Source organism: Rattus norvegicus, chromosome 1, assembly GCF_036323735.1.
Source record: "Rattus norvegicus strain BN/NHsdMcwi chromosome 1, GRCr8, whole genome shotgun sequence".
Lineage (NCBI taxonomy): Eukaryota > Metazoa > Chordata > Mammalia > Rodentia > Muridae > Rattus > Rattus norvegicus.
In genome coordinates this window covers 187,382,602-187,394,092 of record NC_086019.1, presented here as the reverse complement: position 1 = coordinate 187,394,092, position 11,491 = coordinate 187,382,602, and the positions used below count along the sequence as shown (strand labels likewise).

At 45.1% G+C, this 11,491-nt stretch overlaps 1 protein-coding gene across 2 annotated transcripts in view; it reads right to left on the bottom strand.

Moving 5' to 3' along the window:
* Positions 1-2,897: 2,897 nt before the first annotated feature.
* The window catches only part of Lcmt1 (leucine carboxyl methyltransferase 1), a 56,023-nt gene continuing 47,429 nt past the window's right edge, over positions 2,898-11,491 (bottom strand). The window contains exons 9-11 of one of the 2 annotated variants that reach the window (NM_199405.3): positions 10,375-10,466; positions 5,029-5,126; positions 2,898-3,120 (exon numbers count right to left, since the gene is read on the bottom strand). In NM_199405.3, the coding sequence (NP_955437.2) occupies positions 3,098-3,120; positions 5,029-5,126; positions 10,375-10,466 (213 nt within the window). In that variant the 3' untranslated portion in view covers positions 2,898-3,097. The remainder of the gene's footprint in view (positions 3,121-5,028; positions 5,127-10,374; positions 10,467-11,491) is intronic. The other variant, XM_006230191.5, reaches the window with a different exon arrangement.

Sequence of the window (11,491 nt, the reverse complement as noted above, 5' to 3'; positions counted from 1 at the left end):
TCCGGTACTTTCTCAAAGCCCTACTTTTGATTGGACATAGATCCCCACACTGTAAAAATTGGACTGCTTGGGCTGGAGAGATGGCTCAGCGGTTAAGAGCACACAACTGCTCTTCCAGAGGTCCTGAGTTCAAATCCCAGCAACCACATGGTGGCTCACAGCCATCTGTAAAGAGATCCGATGCCCTCTTCTGGTGTGTCTGAAGACAGCAACAGTGTACTTATATATAATAAATGGATAAATCTTTAAAAAAAAAAATTGGACTGCTTTGCCCTGGGCTCCCAGAACTGCCTTCATGAATTTCATTTCTATATTAAGTCACTGGTTTGCATAAAAGGCCCTGGGCCAGCAATGAGACCCATCAGATGAACATGGATCTCAGACAGTCCCCAACAATTCTGGCAGGAAGAGAAAAGGCTGCCTCTCTCAAGTTGTGGCTCTCCATGATTTTATGGAAACTGAATCCCATCTTAACATTCACTGGGGGGAGTCCAGGAGTTGATTTGGATTTCTTCTCATTCTCTACCTCTCTCTGAGCCCACGGTTGGCTATTTTGGCTGAACTGACTGGCCAGCAGCAAGCTCTGGAGATCCCCTTGTCTCTATCCCCCAAAACCCCCTCCAGTGCTGGGGTTAACAGATAATGTGCCTAGCTCTTACATGGGTGTTAGGAACCCCAACTCATGTTTTTATGCTTGTGCATTAAGTACATAACCCTCTGAGCCATCTCCCCAGCCCCTAAATAAACTTAGTTTTAAAAATAAAATTGTTTTGGTTTTGTTGGGCTAGTATGGAACTCAGGGATTTGAGGGCACTAGTACTCGCTATATTTTAAAGGATCGTCTCATAACACTGACATTAAAGGTACTGGAACATTGCTCTCCTTAAACAGACAGTAAATAAAAGGCAAAGAAATGAAATGAACACTTTAGGCTCCTGACTTTTAGCTAGGCACTTCCTGGGTGGGAGATGGGACCAAAGCTAGAGATGAGACAGTCATTCTACAGTGAGGTCCTTTCACAATGACTGAGGCCAAGTTACAGTGAGGTGGGGCGGGAGGGAGGGAGCAGAACATAAATTCTCACCAGTACACAAATGCATGCGTGAAAATAGAACGGCGGGTTGGTGAGATGACGTGGAGGGCACAGCTCTTTCCATGTCATCCCTGGTACCCACGCTGGAAGTTTAGAACCAATTTCCAAAATCTGACTTCTACACCTACTCATATAAAACCCTAAAAACACTTTTTTAAAATAAAAGTCTTTCATGGTGGCACACAACTTTAATCCCAGTATGTAGGAGGCAGAGGCAGGTAGATCTGACTTCAAGGCTTGCCTGGTCTACATTGAAAGTTCCAGGCCAGCTAGGGTTATATAGTGAAAATTTGTCTCAAAGAAATGAGTACTTACAACACTAAAAATGAAAAAGGCCACAAAACACCACCACCACTCCCCCCATTACCACTGCCACCATTACCACTCCCCCCATTACCACTGCCACCATTACCACTCCCCCCATTACCACTCCCACCATGATGCCCACATTTGCCAGTGTTGACGTTCTATTATGTTTATTCCATTCCTTATATTATTACATCATGGACTTGCTTCACTCACTATGGTCTCAAGAAAAGAAGACACACCTCATCACAATCACATACCTAAGGACTTCCTGTCCTGAGAGTGGAGGTCACCAGGAAGGAAGAGCTTTCTCATTCGGAGATTTGCTTTCTGTTCAGGCTGTTCAGGAAACCTAACCCCACTAACAGGCTGCAGGGGAGCACACCCCAGTCCCCATGGAATACTGCCTCAAGCTTCCCCACAGTGCAGCAGGGGGCTATGACCTCAGCCTCTGCAAGGCTATCCCTGTGCATGAAGCTGCAGCATTGGGCCTTTCTCTGTGTCCTGGGGTGGGGTGAGGAGGGATAGGGATGGGGTGGGTAATCTGCAGCACGACCGTATTAATCTCATTACTGCTGCTCTGGCTTATCACAACCCCGGCAGCTGAAAACAGCACGTATTTATCTGCTTGCAGTTCTGAAGGTCAGAAAGAGGAAATCAGTAACTTTGGCCTAAGGTCAAGTTTTCTGCACGGGTGGGGCAGGATGTTTGTGGGGAGGGTCTTTCCTGGGATTCCTGGCCTTTTTAAAGATTTAATTTTTATTAGTTTTAGCAATGCATGTATGTGCTCACCCATGTGTTGGGTATGTGCATGTGAGTGCAGATGCCCACAGAGAACAAGAGCTTTAGATTTCCCTGGAGCTGGGGTAACAGGTAGTCAGGAGCCACCTGCTCTGGGTTCTGGGAACTAGATTGGGGACCTCTGCAAGAGCAGTAAGTACTTTTAACCTTGAGCCATCTCTCTAGCTCCCTGGCCTTTTTAGCTTCTAGAAGTTGCTTATATTCCTTATTTTTTGGCTTTTTCTCTCCACAATCTTTGCTCTGTCACTGCCCCTGGTCTAGCTTATGTGGACCTTGTGATTGTACCAAAGTCCCAGATGATCCCTGACAATCTCATTTGAGACCCTTATCTCAATCTCATTGACAAAATGCCTATTTACCACAAGTGACATGTGTCCAGGCTTCAAGGAGTTAGGGCCCTTTAAGGAGGCGTCATCCAACCTGCGAAGGCAACTAGAATGAGAGGCAAGTGAGCAGGCCAGCCCAGCAAAGGCGGCGGCAGCACCAGAGAAGAGCTCCACCGTCTGCAGCAGGTCAAGGGTTAAAGGTCATGGCCCATGAGATGTTGTAATAAAGAGGTGTAAATTCCCAAATGGATGCTGACTCACAGAGTAAACCAAGGTCCACGTTAAGACTCAGGATCCTAGATTTTAGCTGCCATGTATTCGAACCCTGGTCCGCCCCACAGAGCAAAGAATGTCACTGGACAGCAGCAGAGTCTGACACAAATGGCAAGTGAAATTTATTTAAACAATGATACTGACAGGAACAGGATCTGGTGTGACCACCTTTGTAACCAAGGGTTCCGGATGTGCGACAGGACCAGCAATGGCGATGAAGCTACCCATCCCTCAGGAGGCCCAGGCACTCCCTTAACTGGAGCCTTCACCTTCCACCTCAGCACAAGCCTTCAGCAGATCAATAGGTTATCTCCTTCAAACCTAAGAGAGAAATGCAGATGCTGTCAAGACGCTGTGGCAGAGTAAAGGAACCAGGGGCATGCGATGCTGGTCCTGGCACCAGAACAACTCACTGCTGGACCTCACTCTCTTCCTGGGTGAAACAAGATCTCACAAGGAAGTGAGAGGTCAGGCCAGCTTTTGTTTATGAGTGGTTTAAAACAGTTTTAGAAAGCATTTCATAACACTTTATGACTGCAGTAAAATGTCCAAAATTTACTAAGTGCTGAACTTTGAGCAAACACGAAGAGTTCTTCACCTTGTGCTGACACAGCAAAGACACCTGACCCTAGAATGTTTACCATCCCAAGCTGGGTGTGGTGTGCACACATGTAAGCTCTGCACTTTCCAGGCTGAAGCACAAGGACCAGCCTGAGGACAGCTGTGCTTCAGCGTGAGACCACCCTGCCCCAAAGCACACCGAACACAAACAAACAACAACAAAAACAATTCAACTTACTGTTTGAGCAAATAACAATTACCTTAAACTCATCAGAAACCTGTCTTTCCAAAAGCCTGACAAGGTTACGTGCATTCAGACCTAGTCTTATGATACTCATTACAGTTATGTTCATGGAGAAATTTAGTAGCAAAGGAGAAAAGGCTCATATCACAAGATTACACTGAAAATAAAAACAAAACAAACAAACAAAAAACTGCAGGAGTTCAGCACAAGTGCAAGATGCAGGCTAGGAGTGTCCCACCCTCCTCATGGTGTCTCTGCTTTCACGTGTGTGAGGCTCCATCAAGTCAGGTGAGGCATTTCTATAATTCTGGGAGGCTAAAGCTGGAGGAATCCCAAGTTTAAACCCAGATTGCATTTATATGTCTCAAAACAATCAAAGAAAAATGGCAATTAATTTTCATAAGTATAAATACATAAATAAGTAGCAGTGTCTAGAAAACATGAAAGGGGGCCCCACTGGAGGCTGCCTGAGGCCAGGCCTCGATGCTCTGCTTTTCTCAAGCTTCCCAAGTTCAAATACAACTTCCTTTATAACACAGCAATAAAGGACTTTCGGTCCAAACCACATTGGAGGGACTCTGTGGGCTGAGGTGTGGAGCCCAAGTAGGCCGCACAGCCACTGCCTGCCTCCCTCAGATCACATCTGTAGGAGGCACCAGGGACCTGGAATCTGATGTGGTCTCGATGGACTATTCTGCTCAAGGCAGAACCACTGGGAAGCGAGAACAAGAGGCAGTGTCAGCAGAAGCTGGGTCCCACCTAGAGAGCCAGGTGCCAAGTGGCTATCTAACCTCATGGTCTTGTCTGCCTCTGCCAGGGAGCTACACTTAACCCTAACTGCTCTGGAAGCTGAGCGGGTCCTTTTGTTTAAAATTTATTTTATTTTATTTATTTTATTTTGAGTGTGTTGTTGTTTTGCCTGCATGTATGTCTATGTGAGGGCATCAGATCCTCTGGAACTGAAGCTATAGACAGCTGTGAGCTGCCATTTGGGGGCAGGGAATTGAACTCAGGACCTCTGGAAGAGTAGGCAGTGCTCTTAACCACTGAGCCATCTCTCCAGCCCCTGAGTGGGTCTTTTAGACACCAAATGATCCACATGTTAGTATCTACTAAACCTGGCTCTGAGCTTGAGAAGGATAAATGCTGGTTATTTTTATTAAAATTATTACTTTAACCCCTCAAGGTTTTCAACTTTCCCAACTGCAGAGATCCCATGGCTGGTGGGACAGGGCTGCCTGGTTATTTGAGGACTTGTAGGTTAAAGAGTTCACCTAATTCTGTGTCATGACTTCTCCAGACACACTGTGGGTATGCATAGATGTTCTCTAGTTCTGTGAACCTGAACTTCCAGGTGTGCCTTTCCTTCTTGGAGAAGAAGGCTACCCTGCCTGCAGACCCAAGAGAGAAACACAATCTCTTACCCAGCTCCTGGCCCCCTCGGGTGGCCCAGCACAGGCAGTAATGCCGCATGAGCTGCTCTAGAAGCTCCATTTCATCCAGGAACTCGAGGGATTCTATTCTGTGCAGGAATCAAAACAGGAGATGTAGATCACAGGGTTAGAAAGGAAGTTGCTGATCCTCAGTCATGACATGTTCCTGGCACTATACAGAAAGAAGCTGGATACAAAAGAATGCACATGCTGTGGCTAAGGGAAGAGTGCCATGGCTCATCAGTGAAGAGGACTTCCAGAGGATCCAGGTTCAATTTTTAGCACCCATCTAATACAGACTCTCTCTACTATCCTTGACACTAGTTCCAGAAAATCTGGTGCCCTCTTCTGGCCTCTGGGACAGATACCAGGCACACACTGCATGTGTACTTTATGTGCAGGCAAAACACTCATACACATGAAATTAAAATAAATACGTTTTCAAAAAAAAGAAAGAGGAATGGAATTTTAGTGCAGGGAACAGCACACACTTAGAATATGCAAAGTCTTGAAGAAAAGAGAAGGAGGGTAAGGAAGAAGTGGGGAAGGGGGAGAACAAGGAAGGGTGAGAGGAGAAAGGAAGAGGAGGAAGGGTTACTTATCTCAAAAGTCAAGACAAGCAAACCAGAAAGATATGCTAATGGAAAAGGACTAATTTCTTTGCCCTATAAAGAGCTAAAAATTCAATATGAAAAACTTTTACAATAATTTAAAAGATGAAGAAAAGAGATCACTCTGATAGAAAAGAAAAACAAGAGGTTTTCACATTCATTTATGAGAAAACAAATTTAAATAAAGACACAGGATAGCTGTCTAGGGATACATTGCTGTGATGAAACACTATGACCAAGGCCAGTTGATGAGGAAAGGGTTTATTCAATTTACACTTCCACATCACTGTTGATCATCACGGGAAGTGAGAACAGGAACTCACACAGGGCAGAAACCTGAAGGCAGGAGCTAATGCAGAGCCACAGAGGGGTGCTGCTTACCGAACTGCTCCTCGTGCCTTGCTCACCCTGCTTTCTTATAGAACCCAGTACTGTAAGCCCAGAGATGGCCCCACCCACAATGGGCTGTGCCCACCCCTGTCAATCACTAATTAAGAAAATGCTCTGCAGTTGGATCATATGAAGGCATTTTTCTCAATTCCTGCTCTTAGGTGAGTTTAGCTTGTGTCAAGTTGACATAAAACTAGCCAACATGACAGTTTTTCAACTCTCAGACAAAGGTTGAAAGCTGGACAGGGAAGAAAAGACACTTTGTCACCTGCTAGTAAGATGACAAAACAGGACTGCCTTCCTGGAAGACACTTAGGCCTCTTTCACACAAAGGACATCCTCTGGCCGAGACTAACCCTCCTCTTTAGAATTTACCCTGTGTACACAGACACAAGGCCAAGGGCACTTCACCGCACCACGACCCCAACCTAGCAACAAGCAAAAACTGAACTACGGAGGGCCACCTGAGTGAACTAAAACACGCTCACACATCGGGTCTGTGGGCCAGGATATGAACGAGCGCTTGCCATGTGGATTAGCATGGCAGCATGGGTACTTCCAAGACAAGCCCTGAGTTACAGACAGGCTGCCGGCATGGGATGTGTGCTTAGTATATGCCCATTCTGGGAATCATAGAATAATCTGGGAAACGCAAACAAAGCTAGAAAAGTAAGTTGTCTCGAGGTAGGTAGCAAACAAATGGGTGGTGGATGACAGAAATGTTTTCCTTTGGTTTTTACTCTGTAATTCTTTGTTATTTGAAAAATCAGAGAGTCGGTATAACTTTACCAAAAAAAGCATTTTAAATGTAAATAAATATATACAGAAACACGTGCAAACAAAATGGCAATACTCTGTACTCTCTCCACGGGAATATAGTCACATTATTAGGAAAACTGAGGGAAAAACAAAGAGTATCAGAATGAAGTAAACAAGGGTCCACACCCCCACTGTGTGCTAGTAATCTCCGAGGGCCACTTCCAGTCTGTGTGCACATGGTGTGTGCCCATGTGTATGCATGTGTGTATAGCTGAGCACTCATCCCTGCCATGGCCTGGGAGCCTAAGGACCACCTCTGGAGGGAGAATGACTCTCCACAATGTACTGTGGTTGCATCCCAACTGCTCCTACTGAAAGGCATCTAACATGGCTTGAGTGAGAGTAACCTGAAGGCCCATCTGCTGAAGGATTTCTTCCCAGGGCGGCGCTGTTGAAAGGTGGTGGAGTCTTTAAGGGACCTAGCAGGAGGAATTTAAGAACCTGGAGGTGTGTCCCCAAATAGAACTGTGAGGTTCTAGTCCATTCTTCGTCTTTCCTTTTGCTACAAGGTCATGAGTCATATAACTTTTGCTCTAACAAGTTCCTGTCATCATGTGACTTCACAATAGGTCAAAAGTAATGGTGTCCACCAGTCGTAGCCTGGATGCCTCTAAAAGTCTAAGGAAAATAAATATTTTCACTTTACACAGCATTGTTTCAAGTACTGTTATTAGTAGCAGAAAGCTAAGTAGTGTAGAATATTGGCACAGAGATTAAGACATGCTTTGCTGCTGCCACAGACCTGACTGCTGGACAGCCTTTAGGCACGGTGTGCTGGAGGAGTGTGGGAAGTGCAGAGGGGCAGGCAAGAGCGAGGCTGAGATGCTGGTGAAAAGCAGACATTATGGTGGAAAGGAAACTGGTGTGGGAACTGGACTTGAGACCAGCCTTGTCACACTGTGACAAACTGACTGTGCCCATGCCAAAGGCTGTGTGTGGGTGGAGATGAAAAATAACGGACTAGTTTGTCTGGTACAAAGCCCATGGTCCCCTGCAGCAGGACTGTCCACAGTGAGACTCAGTGCCAAAGTGCAGGAGTGGAAAGACTGGAAAGAATGTAGCCCAGCCTGGAGGGGAAAATAAACAAAACAAAACGGGGCCACTTCCTGCTCTTCCTGTTCTCAGCACTCATTGCAGAGGACACCTGAATCCCAGCACCCATGGGGAAGCTTACAACGACCTGTAAAGAGCTCTCGGGGATCTTCTGTACTTGTCTGGCTCACAAAACCCCACAAATACAGCATGCATGACAGACACACACTTAAATAAAAATAAAGATTTTAAATGGTCAAGTTAGTTTTTCTATCAACTGCACACAAGCAAGAGTCACCTGAGAATGAGCCTTTGAGGAACTGTCTAGATCAGATGGTCCCCAGGCACGGTTATAGCACAGTCTCCACTGCTCACTGAAGCAGGAGGACCCAGCCTACTACAAGAAGTACCATCCCTAGGCAGGAGGTCCTGGACTGTGTAAGAAAGAGAGCACAGACGTGATAGAATGAGCCAGTCAGCAACATTCCTCTATGGTCTGTGCTTCAGTTCGTGGCTTGAGCTCCTACCTTGACTTCCTTCAAGAATGGATTACAGCTTGGAAGTATAAGCTCTTTTCCATCCAAGCTGCTTTTGGTTTGAGTGTTTTATCACAGGAACAGAAAAGTAATTAACCCCAAAACCAAAACCAAACAAAGACAGCCCTGGTAGAAGAGAGGCAGGATACTAGGCCCATGGTACAGTTACTAGGACAGGAATAAAGAAACAGTGTTGCCCAGGAGTTACAGCAAGGACAGCCCCAAACAACCCAGATGCAAATGTTTTGAAGACTTTCCAGGTAGCAGTGGGTGCCCTGCTTGCCTTCAGCTGCCTGTCATCTCCTCTGGTTCCTGGCCATGAGAGGACCATGTGCTCTGCTACATACATTAACACAGTACCAAAGTAATGACTAGCTAACCCTGGGATGAATCTCCACACTGTGAAGCAAAATACCCCTTTTCTAAGTTGATTTCAGATGTGTCATAGTAACAGATGCTGACTAACAAAACATCCAGGGCACATTACCTAATAATGTTCTAGAAAGGAAAGCACAGGGTCTAATGCAGCTTCCAGAATGGAGCAACCATCACTAGCAGGACACAGTGCAACTGTGAGGCTGTTCACTAGCATGTGGGCTCCTGAGAACAGGAGTGCTCGTGGCCTGTTTTTATCCCTTATCCCTTGTGCAGACAAAACCCATGTGACACCCAGGGTCAGGAAACGTTTTCAGGGTAAACAAAGCAAAGCCCATCATCTCTTGTCTCTGTTAGGGTTACATGTTGCCGTCTGTAAAGGCCATGGCTGCATGGGACAAATGAATGACCAGAAGAAAGTTACCTCCCTGTGGCTGATGTTCACCAGCGATTCCCAGATGGCTGTCTAGAATAAAATTTGCCAAAGCAACTGCATTATAAATGCCAGACCAGGGTTGTTCAAAACATTGCCTTGACATGTACCCAGTGGAAGCCAGCCTCACAAGAAAGAAGCTTCCACAAGAATCCAGAGAGCACCAGCCTACAAGACTGCACTCCCAAAGCACTCTGCCTAAATAATGAACACTTTCCTGTCAGTAAGATCTGACGAACAGCAAGGTCAAGGGTTCTGCACATGACTTTGTAATGGACCCCAAACTGTGCCTCTAGGTCTCCAAAGGAAAGGGGAAAGGACAGAGAGGATGCACAGAGTAAGAAATGAACCAAGTAAGCACCAACACAGATGATACTACCTAGCACTGTTAATGGAGACACTAAAATAAATACAATGCAAGACCATACTAAGCATATGGATCTGGCCATTTTTAAATGTCTTTAAAATTACCACAGTACCAGTTAGTCTTCTGTATGTTGCTATGCAAGCCTTATGCACATGCAGACAGAATGTGGAGACCTTAATATTCTGATACTACAAATATAAATATGATCCATTAAGCTTTAAAAGGGGAGCATGATTTCTGTGACCACTGCACACAGTATGAACTCACTGATTTAGAAGCCAGAAGTCTATGTATCAATAAATATGTGTGTAGACACCATTGGAGGATAGGCCCAACTTGTTGATAAGCAATAACTGTACAGTGTGGTTGCATGAGACTTCATGCCCTCGGCATGAAATAGTTTTAGAACAGTCAATATAACTTTCTTCCATAACAAAGGAAGACTCCATTTAAAGGTGTCATCTAAGTCCATTAAGGGATGTTATTTAAAGATGGCTTCCCTTAGAAGTCATGACAACATCATTTTCTCTCCAAGACAGGGATTACAGTTTCCACAGCAGAGGCGGCTGTGGAATTTTCTGGGTGTAACTGGTTATTTAGGTTCAAATCATTTGCTTTGACAAAGGTGCTTCTCAGCCAGTGGCTAATAAGTTACTCTTACCAATGTTTATCTTATTTCAAAATAAGTCTGGTTAAGATTAGCTCCGTGTTCACGTTAAAGAACAGTCAGCCTCTGACTCAATCATCTGGAGCCTGGGCTCGGCACTCACATACCTGTTTACCTCTGCCCGAGGAAGCCCACTGTACAGCTCCATCATGTTCACTGCAGACGCCGTCTCCCACCCATTCAACAGCAGTCGTTCCTTCTGAAAGGGGGTAGAGACACATGGAGGATTCAAAGCGCAGTATATAGGCCTGAGGCCCTAAGACACACAGATTTCTCTGAAAGTTGTCCTGTTTTTTTTCACCTTTCTTTTCAGGTTTTCATTTTTTGTTTGAACACACAATGTTTTCATGGGGAAAGCCACTAGAGTGTAGAGACATAAACGGCATGCTCTTCCACCAACAACTGTTACTTGTTTGGCTGGCTAAATGATTAACTGCTTTCAGAGTTTTGCCATGTAGGCCACGCTGTTTTTGGAGCTTGCTAGCATAGGCTAGTCTCAAACATGTGATCTTTCTGCCTCAACCCACTGAGTGGTAGGATGACAGGTGTGAGCTACCACACTCAGCTTAATAACCTGTCATTTAGTAGTCATGTGACAAAGTTTACTTAAATAGTGAAAGGTATGGTGGTCATCTCCAGCAAATAAAGGACTTTTTAAAAAGGGACTCAGATTCATCAGATACAAAGCTGTGCTAGTCATCTATAAAGTGCAGATCATGGACAGAAGCCAAATCAAATACACTATGAAACATTCCTTTAACTAGCTCCCAGGGAAGCTGGTCTGAGAATCAGGTATATGAGGAGCTACTGTGGACTTGGGAGGAGTGAGCATGGTGACATGGTCTGCTAGCTCCACTAGGAGGTTCTTTGACAAGCATTTAGGGTGAAACCATGTATAGTCCAGTATGTCTAAAATACTCGACACCACCACCAAATAACATTGTAGGTGAGACCATGAGCTATTATTGGCAAAATACGGATAATTACTGAAGCTAGCTGATCAGATATGGGTGTTTATTGTACTATCTTTCTACTTTTATGTTTGTGTGAAATTTTGTGTGCATAATACAAAGTCAACTGTACAAAAGATCTGCATAATGAAAATAATGCACTGTAGGGAATGCACGCTTATGCTTTCCCATCAAGGAGACAGGCGGACGAGGCTTCCTACACCAGGAACCCTCCGAGCCTGATTGATCACAGGCACAACCAGGCCTCTCAAGG